A 17,675-nucleotide genomic window follows, 5' to 3' on the forward strand; every position below is an offset into this window, starting at 1 on the left:
GAATTAAATTGAAATCAAGACAATGAAACTTGGTAGTAACACCTTGTCATGTGACACTGACAGCACCACGTGTTATACCAGATACCTGATGTGACAAAAAAAAGAGGAAAATTTAAAAAAAATTAAAAAAAATATAGAATGTCACATGATAAAGCGTTAACGTCATTAATAATTTGTTTTGAAAATGATCTAATTGAGACATTTTTTAAAAGTTGGAACGTAATTGACACCTTTCTCAAAACGAAGACCAAATTCACACATCCCAACAAAAGTGAGTACCATTCAATTAATTAATCTATTTTAAATTATTAAAATACTTTAACTCTTTACGTAATTTTAATAACCTTATATCGGTTTTTTTTTATTCTTCAGTTTCTTAACTTATTTCCTAGACATAGTTTGACTTTTTAACCTTTTTTAATAATTATTTAACATTTATTTAGTTATTATTTAATATTTTCATTTAATATTTCTGTAATTATAATTTCTCTTAGTTATTATTTAATATTTTCATTTAATATTTGCCATCTTTTTATCATTAAATACTTAATAATATCATTCTTCTTTTCCTTCATACCTATGTCCAAAGTTCTATTTAATTGAACTCGAACCTACCCTTCCCTCATTATCTATTAGCCCACTCTTCTCCTTAGGATCTTGCCATGCCAACTTCCTCAAACATGCAAAGACTAATCACTTGTCTTTTGATTCTTTGTTTTGTTTCACCATGTTTGTGTGCGAGGTCCACACTTACTACCAAAAGCAATACTTATAATGTCAAAGACTATGGTGCTCATGGCGATGGCAAATCTGATGATTCTGGGGTACCTTTTTTCTGTGTTTTATTTTTCTATATTCAAATTTAGTTTAATATATAGTTAGTGAAAAATGCCACTTTAATTTAAGGAAAAATTTATGATTGATATGTGTTGGTACAAATTTGATATTTGAAAACATATTGAAATATTTTTTGTTATTTGAATTTATATGTAGGCTTTTCTAAGTGCATGGAAAGATACGTGTGGAGCACAAGAAACACCAACCCTAGTTATACCATCAGAAGGAGTATTCTTGCTAAATTACATAACCCTCAATGGTCCTTGCAATGCCCCAAGTGTTAATATTCAGGTAATAATGATGATAAAGAAAATAATTATTTTAATAAAAGATGACATGCAAAATTATATAATGTAAATGAAACGAAAGAAGAAAAAACAAACTTGTGACGATACCAAACCAAAATGCGTTAGACAAATCAAACAAATTGATTTTTCATTATAAGGTTGTTATTACAATATATTAAATTATTTTCTAATAAATATGGGTAGGATATCCAGAAAAAAAAAGAAAAGTTCTCTATAACGTCCAAACCAATATAAATGACCAATGCAATGCAATACCAATATTTATTCATATCGACAATAACTTAATTTTAGTTTACCTTATTATGATGAGTGCAAAACAAACTTTTATATAAAATAATTTTGGCTTTTTACATCTGAGAGTACTTCAACATTGATGGATGTGAGTGACATCAATATTATTACTTTTAATGTCTAATGCTTTTTAGATACACATTAAATTAGTAACGTAAATGTCTTTTATTTTTTACATGAGCAAATAAAAACTTAAAAATTATAAAAGTATTAAATTCATTGATATCATCTATTATTATTATTATTATTATTATTATTATTATTATTATTATTATTATTTTGTTAAATCAGATAAGTATAGTACATGTCAACCAAAAGGAGTGAATTGGTATTTAGAGATTTTCATTATTTTGAATGATTTTTGAATTATTTTTCGATCTTTATCAAATGTTCCGATCAATTTACCAACATCGTGTTAATAGATTAATTCAAACAATTAAGAATAATAGAAAAGATGAAAAGAAACAGAGAAGGCAATACTTTTTATATTGGTTTGATTTAAGATGATTCTACACCTAATTTTCTTCTAACAACCCGATCTTATAAATTTTTCACCAAATCAATTGAGTTTTAAGAATTACAATATCATCTAAATAACTCTAGACTCTAATGATCCAAGAACTTAATTCAATAATCAAAAACTCTCCCTACATGTAACAACATTCTAATAAAATACAATACATAAAATTCACAAACTTTAAACAAAATCCAAATAACTTATTTAAATAGTGTTGAATAACAGTTTACAAAGAAATGAGGATTTTTTAAAATCAATTGATAAAAAATAATTCATTCAAAATCAATGTATTAATATTTCACTCGTTTTTTTTTTTTAAATTTAAATTAGAGTATAGCGAGTATGAGTATCTACGGGTACAAATACTACAATATCCATACCTGCTCCATTAACATGCGAGTATAAAAAATACATGTACCCGTTACTCGCAGGTATCCATTTTCTACTCGTTACGAGTTTTATCCGTGCGTACCCGCAGATACATATATTTTTGACATCCCTAGTAACATGCTTAACCATGTTGCTTGATTTTAGACATCATCAAAACTTCATTTGGCTAACTAGACTCCCACTTTCAACATTATTATTATTATTATTATTATTATTATTATTAATATCATTATTACTATCATTATTATTATTATTATCATTATTATCATAATTATTATTATTAATATTCTCATTATTATTATTATTATTATTATTATTATTATTATCTATAACAATATATAAAGATGATTCCCTCCTTTGTGTCCACATTTCAAAATTCTAGTTTTACCCTTTAAAATATAATTATTTATTAAATTTTTGAAAATTGACTATTATATTTACAAGTTTTTTATAAAATTATCTATTTCTGCTTCTTCTCTTTCTTCTTATTTATCAATTTATCAACCGTTATTCCTTCATCCTTTCTATTATATTTCACTTTATTTTAAATATAATTTTATTTTATATATTAACTTAATAACATTACAATATAATCATCTATTAATATAATATCATTTATATTTTAAAAATGGATGTACAGGTGCAACAAGATATGTGTTTATGCCGGTTATTACATAAATAGGATTCGTGTTGATATACACATTTTATTATTCATTTTACCCTTTAAACATGTTTTTTTAAATTAAAATAATTATTTCATTAATTTTATTCTTTATGTAATGTTTTTTTTTCTAATTTAATTGTTCTTTTTTATTTGACACTTTTTATAATTTAATAATTTTTTAAACTAAAATAAATATTTTTAATAAAAAGTTATCTATAATATAAATAAAAATTATCTACAATAAATATTCTCATTATCATTATTATTATTATCATTACATCATCATTAATAATAATAATAATAATAATAATTATTATTATTATTACATAAATGGGATTCTTGTTCATATACACAATTTATTTTTCATTTTACCCTTTAAATAATGTTTTTTTAAATTAAAATATTTATTTCATAACTTTTATTCTTTATGTAATGTTTTTTTTAATTTAATTGTTCTTTTTTTATTTGATATTTTTTAACAATTTAATCATTTTTTTAAACTAAAATAAATATTTTTAATAAAAAGTTGTCTATGACATAAATGAAAATGATCTACAATAAAATTATAAAAAATGTTTATATTTATTTTTATAATTATAACAATAATAATTTCATTATTTTTGTCACACAAAACAAAAGTAAACGTAGATATATTTTTTTTCTCAAATCTTCTACTCATCTTCCACCAAATGATAATGAAAACACATACAAAACTTCATCTCTGAATTCTTTGCTTCTTCAATGCTCCAAATTTTCTTATGTATATGAAACATATGTATTAAAATTCATCTAACTACATTAATATATGTTCTTGCAGCTTCAAGGGAAAATAGTTGCATCTGCGAAGAAGGAATGGATAAAAGTGTCAGAAATCCAAAACCCTAACACAAAAGGTCTCACAAATGATACCTCCAATTTGATTGTATTCTCAAACGTTACTAATCTCTCAATTGATGGAAGTGGAGGATCAATCGATGGCTATGGTTCTTCTTGGTGGGAATGCAAAAGTTGTGGAAGACCAACGGTTTGACTATTCTATCTCAACTATGTTTTTTGTCTTTATAATTAATATACAATACATTTTACTAGGAATCTATGTCTCATATTCCATAGAAATGATAAAATTTAACATCATATTAAGATTTTTCATGCGGTCGATGCAGATTCTCAGATTCAAATCTTGCAATGATCTTACTGTTAGCAATTTGACCATCACTAACAGCCCAAAAGCTCACATAAGATTAAATAGTTGTGACAATGCCACATTCTCTGATATCAACATTCGTGCTCCTGGTGACAGCCCCAACACTGATGGATTCGACATTTACACTTCCAAAAACATCTTGATTCAAAATTCCAACATACAATGTGGTAAACCATGTTTATATTTTATTTTATGGTTAAATATGTTTTTGTCCCTTAACTTCTGGTTAATTCTGGAATTAGTTCATTTCGAAATTTTGAACTAATTTAGTCCTTCATCTTTCGAAATACGTGAATTTAGTCTTTTAATAAAATTTTGTTAGGTTTATTTGATGTTTCGTACGTATTTTAGGATTGTATTTGAGTTGTTTATACTGTTTGACATATGTTTGCTTTAATGTTAAGTCAAATACTATTTTGAGATGTGCTTGAAATGTCAAATAAATTTAACAAAATTTGATTAAAATGACTAAATTCATATATTTCGAGAGATGAATGACTAAATTAGTCCAAAATTTCAAAATGGACTAATTCCAAAATTCACTAAAAATTAAGAAAAAAAACATATTTAACCCCCTTTATTTTATGTACAAGAATCAAATTTCAATGCTTCATGGTTTTTTAAAACAATTACTATTTGTTCAATTGTGAAGGTGATGATTGCATAGCCATCAGTGATGGCTCCTCTAACATCAATGCTACTGGAATTGCTTGTGGACCAGGCCATGGAATAAGGTTTATTTATACATATATTTGATGAAATTATCACACACTTTTGCTAATGACATCAATCAGTAAAATGTTCCTTGATTAATTAATTAATATCTTTTGTTAGTCCCAAATTTAACAAACCTGATTAACTGACATGAAAAAATTAATCAGCATTGGCAGCCTGGGTAGAAGCAACGCTCATGAAACAGTGGAAACAGTTCATGTAAAAAACTGCACTTTCACAAACACTAAAAATGGAGCAAGAATTAAGACAGTCCCGGTAAGACATGTTCCTTAACATAGAGTAGAAATGAAAAAAAATTAGTGATAAATCTCCTTATTCTAACTTTGCTATAATTATATTTTGTAGGGTGGATCAGGTTATGCAAGAAACATCATTTTCGAGAACATCACATTAATAAATGCAGATAACCCAATAATCATAGACCAGTACTATGACAGTTATGGAAAATCAGAGGTATTATATATATATGTGTGTGATTTCACAAATTCTTTTTCCTTCAGTTTATGAATGCTTAATAAGGTTGAATTTGATATTTGGTGTACTTAGAGTGGAGCATTGAATGTGAGCGATGTGACATTCCGTGGATTTAGTGGAACAGCTGCAAAGCAGAAAGCTATTACTCTGAATTGCTGTCCATCAGGGTGTTTCGACATTGTATTGGATCATGTTGACATTGTCCCTTCTACACCAGGAAAAACAGCTTCTTGTTCTTGCAATAATGCTCATGGAAAATCTACAGAAACTGTTCCACAATGTTCCTTATCATCATAACTTATGTTACCTTCATACATACATGCATAAGCCAAAATAATGTGTAGTAGGCTAGATCTTTTATTTTTTGTCAAAACTACTACAAGATGTACGAGCTTTTTTGATCAATGACATGAGGAACACCAAACTGTGGGTTATCCGCTTTCTCATTTTAAGATATTCGTCAACTCTTGCTACTCATATCTTATTTTATTACGAAGCATTTCAACAATTATACGAAATTGAAATATATTATATTTAAAATTTTTATAATTAAATTTCTTTTATTTTTTAAATAATTTATTTGGATAGAGTAATTGAAATACCTTATATTTCAATTTCTTGTTTGGATAAAATAATTGAATTTCTCTTATGAGATAAAATTTCATTTAACAATATTTATTTTAATATATAAAATTTTGAAATTAAATTTTAAAAAATATAATAGTCAACTTAAAATATTTAAATTCAGTCTAATTTTGATCGAATCGACTAGATTGAATTTGGCTAAATTTTAGTCGGCGTAAACTCAGTCCAATTTGGCCAAATTTAGGTCGATGTTGACTCGACTAAATTTTGCCAAATTTCGATTACGGTCAACTCGGTCCAATTTGGCTGAATTTTAGATAGAGTCATTTCGACTGAACTTATCTCTAAGTCGATTAGGTCATATTTGGCCAAAATTTTGGTCGACGCCAAATTAGGTCAAGTCAGCCCCAACCAAAATTTGGTCGTACCCGGCCAAGACGATCTCAGTTGAATTCGGTCGAGTTAGTTCCAGTCAAATTTCGATTGAGTCTATCTTGACAGAATTCGGTCGAGTTGGTCCCGATCGAATTCGTTTGAGTTGGTCCCGATCGAATTCGGTTGAGTTAGCCCTAACCAAATATTTGGCCGAAATTAGTCGAGTCAGTCCTAACTGAAATTTGGCCAGTCGTATCAGTCCAAACCGAATTATGACCAAGTCTGCACCAAGTGAAATTAGACCGAATTCAGCCAAGTCACTGTTGGTCGATTATTGACCAAGTCGACCCCAATCGTTTTTCATCTTAAATAATGAGGAATTTAACAAATTGGGAATTTCAATTTCCTTCTTTTTTGAGTGAATTTCAAATTCTACTAATTTAATTATTTGAAATACCTTCTTAAAATTCCTCAATTTTAATTTCCTCTAAATTTTCTCATCTAAACAAGTCATTTTACTTCAAAGAAATTCAAATTCTCCAAATAAATGAATTACTCTCTTAAATTACCTCATTCAAACACACCATTAAGGAATTTAGGAGTTTAACTTACTCGTCCACAACTCGTACAAAGTTGTCTTGTCCTTCGTTTGCACTATTCTGAATGTCAACCTGTGGTGTTAGCTGGTTCTTCGTAACTATTTTCCACCATGTCTCAATTATCTTGGAAGCCAAAGAAGAACCTTTATTTGCATACTCCAATTATCATAGGTGACAACTTTTGTCAACTTGGACTCGGCATCTTGTATATTATTCATGCAAAGAGCATTGCAATATCGAAACTCTAATTTGGTTTTTCATTCCAAACCTTAAAATTTTACTATCAAGACAAGATTATTATGAAAATATAGCACACTAATGACAGTAAAGCTTCTGACCTTTGCACTTTTGTAAAGAGACAAAATCCCTAAAACATTTATTATCCCTAAAACAATTTATTTAAGGTGATTCCAACAGGCAATAACCCAACTGAAATCATTGGTTTACCATATATGTGGTATGAGAACTACGTCCGGTCATCTATTGGACGTAAATAAAATTTTTAACTACTTAAAAAATAAATTATAACTTTATTTCACTACTCCAAAATATTTTCTCAAGACGATTACCAATCAAACATCATCAATTATAGTACTTATTTTCATAGGAACAAATTAGATTTTTGGAGTGTCATAATGAAGACATTCTCTCAAAATTAAAGATATATTATAGAAGAGGGATTCACTATTCTTGAAGACACCTGCACTCTTAGTACAACTCAGAAGAAGTTGAAGCAAAACAAGAAGAAGGATTCAAGAACTTTTTTTGTTCTTCAATAAAGAGTTGATAACACAATCTTTCCAAAAATAATAGGTGCCACAAGTGCAAAGAAAGTTTAATTTATTTGTGTCTTTTGTTTCTAAATATAATAAAAAACAATGATTTTACATTCTAGCTAACTAACAAAAGTGTTTAAATCTATATGCATGTTAATCATAAGGATTTTTAAATTTAGTTGAGACTTTACTTTGATTTAACTTAGAAGCTTTCATGTGATTAAATAAGTTTTTATCAATAATTGATATTTTACTTTGATTAAAGGTAATCATTTTAACTAAAATTAGTCAAACATTTAATTTGATTGATTAAGCTTTTTATTTAGGCAGAAAACAAAGGAATAGACATGATTAGACATAGTAAAATTTAATTGAGGTTGTATTTTTGTTGAATTTATTGTGATAATCAAAAGGTTCTTATTGTTAATTGAGATTGTACTTTGGTTAAAAATAAGCATGTCAAAAACCTTACATTGATTGATTTGAAAATCTAAGACAATAATCAATTAAGCAATAATCTTTAGATAATATATGATGAATCTATTTTAAAAAAGTAGTGGAATCAATATATTCTCTTTATCATTATTTTTATATCTTTTTATCTTTTTGCAATTTGTTTCTTCCTATCATTTTTATTATTTAAATTTTTATTTATTTAATTTTTCTCCATCTTCTATTATTTTTATTTTATTTGACTAACCCTTTTATATAAATTTAATGAGGACTAATTTATTAGAAACAAATTACGTGTTCATTAGGACACAACTTAGGGTTAAGTCAATCCTATTGTTAACTACTCACTTGGAAATATTGAAGTTATTATAGTTAAGTAAATGTAAATGTTAATTTGATTGTGTTAACAATAACGTTATCTCAGGCGAATCTGAATAATGAACATTAAAGACCTTTTTAAACATGATGATGAGAACCTGAGGATGAAGGATGAAGGAAGCAAACAAAATAGAGAAATCAAGAAGAGAGGTAGAAGGGTTCACCACAAGAGGAATTTAAAATTGTATAGTATGGAAGTAACTTTTCTAAAAATTTAACCCTAAAAACAAGAATAAGCTTGGACTCTTCATAGAACTGAAATCTATTCTAGTATAGGCTTCAATTATTTTGGACAAAAAATTTCATAAATAACACCATGTTTTGAAAGACTTTGTTTTTTTTTTTTTAAATCAAAGTCTATCGGGCAATTTCCAATATGTTTTCTGCACTAGTAAATATATTACTAAGTTGCAAATTTGTGAAGAAAATTATATTTTTTATGTCTCTAAGTGATGTAGTGTTTGTTTTTGTTTTACCTATATATCGGTCAATATTTAAACCCTCGCAATAATCGTACACTTTACATTTATTTTGTAACCGGTATAAGATGTGTTTTTGTATTATAACATATGTTTATATCGGCCAGGCCAGGTTGCCTACATGTTGGAGTTACCTCCACACAGCAGAATACATCCACTTTTTCAGGTATCGCTGTCGAAAAAGGCCATTCAAGCAACTACAGTACCTCAACCCTTGCCTTCTACATTGAATGAAGACCTGGTGTTGGTTCTTAATCCAGAAGAACTATGTTAGGAATACGAACCAATCCATTTAAACTTGGACTAACATTTCTAGACATCACAAATGCAGTTTGTTTCTGACATCACCGATCAACTCAACCAATAACAAACAACCTTAAAACTTATGAATCAATTACAAATAATAAACCACAACCTAGATTGTGCATAGCTGACGACATATTACAAGGAAAACACCACACCAAACCAATTATTTCTTCCAACAAGTGATTGTCCTCAATGATAAAAAAAAAAAATTAAATCTGGGATGCCATAGGCTGAGATTACTGAGATACAGAAAGAACAGAATGGCAGAAAGGCTAATCCTTTAAGACAGGTTTATGGATTTCCATATATTCAACAAACTCATCTATATACTTTTGGTGCAGTTCCTTGTCCCCAACTATCTTACTCATCTCTTCTGCTTCACTTGTGTAACTTTTTTCCAACATCACTGCTCTCAATGCATTGGCCAATGATTCTCTGGTCAATTTCTCATCATGCTCACTTCTCTGTACTTGGAACCCTACCCTTTTCTCCTCCATAAGCTTAGCAACTATAAATTGATCATTTTGGAATGGCAACATCACAAGTGGACACCCAACTAGAAGACTCTCATTCACTGAACTCCAACCACAGTGAGTCAGAAACCCCCCAACAGACTTGTGTGCCAAAATCCTCATCTGTGGTGCCCATGTTCTCCACACCAAACCCGTTCCTGAGTTATTCACAACCAGATCCTGCAACTCAACGTTAGAGGTGTTTTGCTTTTTCAGAACCCAGAAAAATGGAAAACCAGACATTTCTATTCCCTTTGTAATTTCAGTAAAGTCTTCATCACTTAGTCTCACTTCACTTCCAAAAGCTACGTAAACCACTGACCCTTTTTCCTGTTTGTCTAACCATTTAAGGATGGTATCCCAGTTTTCATCATTGCTATCTTCACTGAACTCTAGTGAAGGTGGCAATAAACCAACTGGAATCATTGGTTTACTATATATACTTTCCAACAATTTGAGAGACGCAGCTTCAATCTCCATGCAGGTTCTTATAGCACTAGCTTGAGCACTATTAGTAGTTTCAAGGACTCGAAACACGTCTGAAACCCCCGATTCATTTGTCTCATAATGTTCATCAGGAAAACCTTTGTTCTGCGCAGACACACGTGCTTTACTAGTATAATGATCTAAGAGAAAATAATACAAAGCAGATGCACTAAAAATAGAGAAAAAGATGCATGAGATTCCAAGCTGAGAACATATTGGAGACAACCAATAGGGTGCAAAGTCGTATATTATCCAATGGGGTTTGCATCTCTCAAGAAACATGGTCAAAGGTTGTTCAAGACCATCAAAAGCCTGCTTGAGGTATGGAATGAGGTGGTAAGGAACGTCCACTGTGGCCTCTGCATTTTCTGGGAGTTTGTCAACACGGGGCAGTGGCAGTTCTATCAGATCCACCAAATGTTGCAAGTTTTCAGGCACTTTGGGTAGGTGATGGATATTTCTAGGTGTGGAAATGAAAGAAATTTTGTGACCCTTTTGAGCTATGAGTTTGGCAAGCTCAAAAAATGGGCCTAAGTGTCCAAATGCTAGCCATGGAAACACCACAATGTGAAGCTTCTCACGCTGCTCCGCCATGGATATGCTTCAGATTAAGAATGAATGTGTGGCTTCAAGTTCTTTACCTTGGATTATCATGGATGGTTGTTTATTGGGATTTGTGTATTTTGTTTGTTCCTGTTTGTAACATCTTGCAATCAGTGAGTGACCCATAGACAACATAGGAACTTCTCCTTTTAAAATTACTCAATTTGATCAAAAAGAAAACACTAAATTTTGATACCTACCATTCATTCATGATAACCTTGCATTCATTACTGTCTCTCTTGTCATGTCACGTCTCACTCAGCAGGGACCATTCTGAATTCCTGCAACTCATGATAGCTTCTTCTCACGTTTTACTTATGCATAACAGGAATTCACTCAAAAAAGTGGAAACCATTTGAATCATACCAATCACATCTAATTACACACAATTTACTATTAGGAAAATGATTTTTGGACAAATATTTAGTTAATAACATTGATAAAATTATTAAATAGAATAATTTTTTTTATGAAAATTAAGAAAATAAAATAATAAATTTTTAACTTTTTTTATTAAAAATAATTATTTATTAAAATTTATAAAAAAAACTTTGTCAAAATATATTTTTCTTATTATTATTGGACCATTAAGTGTATCAGAAGAAGGAAAGGGTCGTTATAGATTGTGGTGCCATGGAGCAGTCATAGATTGTGGTGCCATGGAGCAGTTATAGATTGTGGACAAAAGAAATTGTAGGGTTGCTGAAATAAATTTTTTTATAGATAAATTAATTTTTTTTCATTTTGTCTACTAAAAATAAATACACATAATAATAAAATAAAATAAAAGTAATTATAAAAATTTACCTAATATAAAATTTATAAATAATATATAACTATAAATATAATTTTAAATTTCATATAATAATATATAAATATAATATTAAAATATATATAAAAACAAAATGAAAAAAAAAATTGGGAGACCAATCACTCTTTTTTATCTAACAAAGGACCGTCCTGAGGTCTTGGAGAGCGAGCCAAATTCACGAGTTGCTAAATATGTGAATTTTTTAGTTTTTTTGTTATTCACTTGTTTTTTTTTATTTATTTATTTTCAAATATATTGATTTTCACCAACTAATTTTATAATTTAAAATTCTTTTTAATACGTAAGAATCAATATATTTTAAAATCAACTTTTCGTATCTTTATACTTAATATATAAATCCAAACTTATCATTGTAGAAGTTCTTAATAATTATTATTTAGAAACAACACATATTGATTTAAGTTAATAAATTTCAGTGCGTGAGATATGTAGCACACAAAATGTCTTCTAATGTTCACAGTTTCATGTGAAAAATGTGAGATCAAAATGTGTAATGTTTCAATTGTGACAAAATCACCACAAATCAATTTTATAATTCTACCAACCTCAACATGAGACTTTCACCTCATTTTCCCTTATAATCCAAGGAAAATGTCTGCACACACAATTATATATCATTTATGCCTTTTTAAAATAAACAAATATGAGTTTATATCTATTTTTATATATATATATTTGTTTTTTTTATGTCTAGTTTTTTTTTTCTTTATTACAATACTTTTACACTATTTTAGGTTAATTTTGTTATCAAAATATTTTAATTATCCTGTTTTATGAGTACAATATTGATTGAGTTAATTAAAGTAAGTGATTCACCCTATTTTAATTCATTCTTTATGTCAAATTTTTTTTTCTTCTTTTTTTGTTGCAATATTATTCAATATCTTATTAAGTATTTTTTAGAGTGTAGGTCACACCTACGAGTAAAGAAAACTATTATTTAATAATTTTTTATTAATAAATTATATTTAAGAATTAAAGTGAAAATAAAGTTATATATTTATTCTTTTAAACAAAAATAGTTTTAAAATAGAATAATAATAAATATTTGATCACGGTTAAATTAATGATTATATATAAGATATTAGGTATACTTTTAAAATGATTTGATGTAGATTAAAGTTATATCACTACTAAAATTTTGTTTTAACATCAATTTAATTTATTATTTAGTTACTATTCCAATAGTCTTTTTTGTTAATTAATTAATTTTCATATAAATTGTCACAAAATATTATAACGTCAATTTATTATAGTCAGTTTTAACTGTCTTTAAATTAATTTTAAAATATTTTATATTTACAATTCTAAATTAATAAATTTGAAAATTTTAAGAATGGTAACTACAGTCATTTAAGTGGATGTTATAATCTCCAATAAGTTCCTAGAAATAAAAAAGTACATTAATTACCTTTAGCAAATTGTTTCACCTTGTTCCTTTTATTATTTTCTTTTTATTAACAAAAAATAAAATAAAATTAAATAGGATATTTGAGATGCTCAAATCTTTATACACAAAACATAATCTATTAAGTGTTGATGCATAGTTAAAAAAAAAAAAAAAAGCGTCATCAACCAAAACATTCCATGGTTCCTCTTACCTATCTTACCTAATAGTCATCTCCTATTGTTTTATGTTCCACAATCAAGAGTTCATTAATTCCGAGCTGCTATTATTTAAAACTCATTATTATTTGATGATTTGTTAATGTATTGTGATTTTAGAATCTTGATTGACGTTGATTTAGAATCTTGTGATTGGTTTGATAGAATTGTGTTATACTAATACTTTAATAAAAATCTTGAATATCAGTCCATTTTATATATATATATATAAAACTTATGGGAACAACCAAGTGTATCTTGTCTACTTAAAAACTAAAAAATTAACTATTACAAAATTTACAAAAAACTCTATATCTAATTTCGTAACACCCGTACATTTCTTTGGTTTTTTCAACCTTAGATGGGCTGAAAATGGTTTGGTGGTTAATTACCAACGTATCTCTTTTCATTTATTGTGCAACTGATTATTTGTAATGTCAAATTTGTCTTTGACCGAGACTTTTGAAATAGCGCGAATATTATACGTGATTTGATTGGATTTCTGTTCGAAGTCAGAAAATTGATGAGGATTCTTACCGAAGACTCAAACGAATTAAATTTTTTGAAATTTGAGAGTAAACCAGAAAGGTTACCTCCTTCCTCTCCCACTGAACTTCCTTGAACCCTAGCAAACCATTTTCTCATTCGGGAAACCAAAACACCTTTTGCTTTCCTATGTCAATTCTTCTCCTTCCTTTTCCATGCTTTATCAAATTTATTTGCTTTCTATTAATTCTTCAAATTCTCACAAATGTCTATCAAAATTTATTTGCTTTCTATGATTCCATCAAATTGCAATTTCCGTTTCAAGTTATATTATTTATTTGGTTGTATCAATTCTCATCAGGCATGGTACGTGGTGGCTACCATGGAAGTTGCATCAGCAAGTTTTCATTTCTGTCTTCTGGGTTCCAAAGTTTTCATTTTTCGCTATTTTTACTATCATTTCGTCTTTATTGAACTTGTCGTTTGGTTTGATGAACGTTTCACAACTTTTTTTATTTATTTTTGCAGTATTTTCGCCGTCTTCATCCTAGTGGCGTTTTTTTTGGATTATTTGTGGTTATGGTTGACGAGTAACTTTCGTGGTTTTTAAATAGAAGATGGAAGGTTTTTGAAGATCATCAAGATGAAGTTCTAATGAAAAAGACGAAAAAGGTTTAACTTTTTTTATTTCTCCATTTTTTTAGTTTTATTTTAATATTTTTGTTCTCTGAATCAATTTGTTCCGATATTTATTGGGTCATGTGACAAATGATAATGTATTTTAGATCCTTTTTAATTTTGTGGTAACAAAGACGAAGGGGTTCTTCTTTATTACATCTCAATCCATACAGCTGGTCAAAGGTGTATGCTTTATAAACAGAATAGAATTTTGATTGAGAATAATGATGATTTATTGTGTTATAGTTATGTTTTCAGTGTTTGTAATTCACCAATCACTCAGTAAAACAAAAGAAACATCAACTCCCGATGCACATCTAACTTTTTTTTTAATTTTATTTGACTAATTCTTTTTAATTATTATTATAAATTCAATTTAAACTTGGTGCTGTATTTATTTTGTATCTTGTATCGGATCTGTAATATGTAATGCACAATACACTAACATTTTATTTTAATAACGATCGTAAATATGTATTTTATTTTAATATAATATATAATATATAACTAAAATTTATAATTATAAATTTTAATCATACAATAATATTATTTTACTATACATAATTAATAATATATTAATATTATCACTGTTAAAGTGATTAGTATTTAATAAATATTTAATAATATTATTATTATTTTACTATTGTTATTATTTATTGTTATTATTATTATTTTAATTAATATTATTAATATTAATGAATATTTAGTATTATTATTTTGCATTATTAAACTAATAAAACAAAATCATAACATATAATACCAGCAGTTAATGTAACAAGATTTTATTATTTATACTAATACTAAATTTAGTAATTAATTGTGCTCATATGTAAAACATAGTGTAAGGCCCCATTTCTTTTCTGCCTTAAAGATTAGTGGGCTGCCCTTGTAAGTGGGCCTAAGGTCGGCCCATAGTATAAAACCCTTCAGATTGCCCTTATTTCCACTCTCACTCTCACTCTCGCAGAAACGCAGCAGCCGTCACCCCTTGCCCTCACGAAAAGCTCTGCTAGGGTTTGCCCTAAGGTCCCCTTCACCCAAGCTCAAACTCAGTTCCCACTCCATGTAAGTGATCCTGACCCTACTGTGACTGCTTCCTAAAACTGTTATTCACATTTCCCCGTTTAGAATCGAACTAACCCCCTTTTTCTTCCACTGTTACGCTGTTCCGCCAGTCCGCAAGTTCAGCGCGCGAGCTGCCGTACTCCGAGGTCCCGTGTCGAGGTTCCGTTAACCCTTTTCCAGGTATGGGAAGTTAGGGTTTCGAGTCGAGTTGTCTCTGATCTGTTTTGAATTGTTTTGATCTGTTTACGAACTTGTTGCATAATTCCATGGATGAAATTGTTATTTGGGGTGCGTGGGATACTATGTATGATTAAAGGGTTCGAAAATCGTATCTGCTGCAGGTGAATCCAGGGCGAGACCTGATAATATCGCCCAGGCGAGTCGGGTTCGCCTAAGCGAGTCTGGCGGAGGCTCGCCCAAGCCTTTTTCGCCCAAGGTCGCCCAGGCGACCAGCTCTTCCATTTTGAGCGAGCGAACCACTCGCCCAGGCGAGAGGGATCTCGCCTAAGCGAGATCCCGCAGTGGTTCCTGTTTCCTCGTTTCGAGCCCTCGCCTGAGCGTGACCCCTCAGCCTGAGCGAGGTGCTGGGCGAGACTGTGCTATGTTTGAATGTCTATGGGCCCCTGTATGATCTGTTTTGGTTGAGTATGATTGTATGAGGAGTGATCTGTATATAATGGAGCATGATGTATATTTTTGGCATGATTCATGAATTGTGGATGATGGGTTGGTATGAGACTTAGCATGCGAAATGAATGTGGGGTTTGAAATTTAAGGAACGTGGTATTGACATGAGATGAGACCCTAGACTCATGGGGTGGTGATGATCAGTGGTATGGATTCTAAATGTGATGCGTATGAGGAATAAATCTCATGGATGGGTATGGAATTGTAAACATGCTTTTGATGTTCTCTTAATGTTGTTTTATGAGTGTTGGTTCGTGTCAGCGTGTAAATTCCTTGGGGTCTCTAGGTGAGACCTCCGGGGTCGCGCTTCAGTGGTCGGGACGTAATTCCATGGCCCCTGCTAGTGGGTGTCCATGGTGGTGCCCCATCTATATAATTTGGTAAGGATTCAAGGTAAGGATTGCATCCTGAGACTCTAAAGAGTCAGTTAGTCTCACTTAGAGCGGACTGACTCTTGTGGTGAGAGTAGCAGGAGGCCTGAAACTCATTAAGGGCTAACCTTGTGTGTGGGGGATTGATTCATTGTAACACTTGTAACACATAGCTCGGGGGTGAGCAGCTCGGGGGTGAGCAGAGGTATCCACCACAAGTGCAAGCATCCGCTGAATCCGACCAGGTTATATGTATCCGGATGAGTCGAGTCGAGTCTTAGTGTATTGATTGGAAGGTCATAACATGCTTGGATGATGTATGCATATTGGACTGTGAAAATATATTTGATTGCATGTGAATATGTTGATTGGCTCTAGCTTACCCGTTTCGTTGTATGGTTGTGTTGTATGTGACTGTTCTTTCTTGCGATGATCATCGACTTGGTTGATGGGAGCAGATGGGCGAAGTTCTCGTGGTCAGCAAGGGAACGGTGATCCAGCAGCTTAGCCATCTGGGCTAGATTCTCACGCTTCTTTCCTTCATGTTTTCTTTAGGGTTATGGCCCATGTATCTCTTTCTGTATTTCTACGCTACACTCTATGTTGTATTCGTATTCAGCTTTCCTTTGGCATCGTGGTGTGCCTGAGTTTTGTCGGGGTTGTGTTAAAGACCCCAGGACTACGCTACTGTACTTGTATTGTGTGACGTTTTCCTTTAATTTCGCTTAATAATTAAATGGGACGTTACACATAGGATTGATTTATACAATCAAATTGATTTATACAATCAATCATGATTAGTTTTTTAAATTTTTTCATTAGTCGAATAATTAATTCTATTAATTGTTTTTAATTTTTAATTATGAGTGAATTTATTTATTTCATACATTTTGAAATCTTTTAAATTTATACATTTATAATTAATAATTGCATGATTAATTTCTAAAAGAATTTATCAATTAATTTATTTTATTAATAA

The 17,675-nt window shown here is 29.8% G+C and overlaps 3 protein-coding genes across 4 annotated transcripts; 2 read left to right on the forward strand and 1 right to left on the reverse strand.

Moving 5' to 3' along the window:
* Positions 1-654: 654 nt before the first annotated feature.
* On the forward strand, positions 655-5,802 carry LOC114165774 (probable polygalacturonase At3g15720). Its single transcript, XM_028050357.1, has 8 exons — positions 655-824; positions 994-1,128; positions 3,825-4,031; positions 4,171-4,378; positions 4,864-4,945; positions 5,093-5,201; positions 5,292-5,399; positions 5,493-5,802. The coding sequence occupies exons 1-8, from the start codon at positions 663-665 to the stop codon at positions 5,715-5,717; spliced, it is 1,236 nt and encodes a 411-aa protein (XP_027906158.1). The 5' UTR covers positions 655-662; the 3' UTR covers positions 5,718-5,802.
* A 3,627-nt stretch (positions 5,803-9,429) lies between these two features.
* On the reverse strand, positions 9,430-11,084 carry LOC114167514 (putative UDP-rhamnose:rhamnosyltransferase 1). Of its 2 annotated transcripts, XM_028052614.1 has the most exons (2): positions 9,854-11,084; positions 9,430-9,726 (listed from the first exon to the last, which is right to left on the reverse strand). In XM_028052614.1, the coding sequence occupies exons 1-2, from the start codon at positions 10,961-10,963 to the stop codon at positions 9,694-9,696; spliced, it is 1,143 nt and encodes a 380-aa protein (XP_027908415.1). In that variant the 5' UTR covers positions 10,964-11,084; the 3' UTR covers positions 9,430-9,693. The 2 variants fall into 2 exon arrangements, with proteins under 2 accessions (XP_027908415.1, XP_027908416.1); XM_028052615.1 differs by having other exon boundaries at positions 9,430-11,084.
* On the forward strand, positions 10,962-17,224 carry LOC114166946. Its single transcript, XM_028051831.1, has 4 exons — positions 10,962-11,028; positions 15,467-15,638; positions 15,749-15,818; positions 17,155-17,224. The coding sequence occupies exons 1-4, from the start codon at positions 10,962-10,964 to the stop codon at positions 17,215-17,217; spliced, it is 372 nt and encodes a 123-aa protein (XP_027907632.1). The 3' UTR covers positions 17,218-17,224.
* Positions 17,225-17,675: the final 451 nt, after the last annotated feature.

The sequence above is a fragment of the Vigna unguiculata genome, chromosome 10 (genome assembly GCF_004118075.2).
Source record: "Vigna unguiculata cultivar IT97K-499-35 chromosome 10, ASM411807v1, whole genome shotgun sequence".
Taxonomy (NCBI): Eukaryota; Viridiplantae; Streptophyta; class Magnoliopsida; order Fabales; family Fabaceae; genus Vigna; species Vigna unguiculata.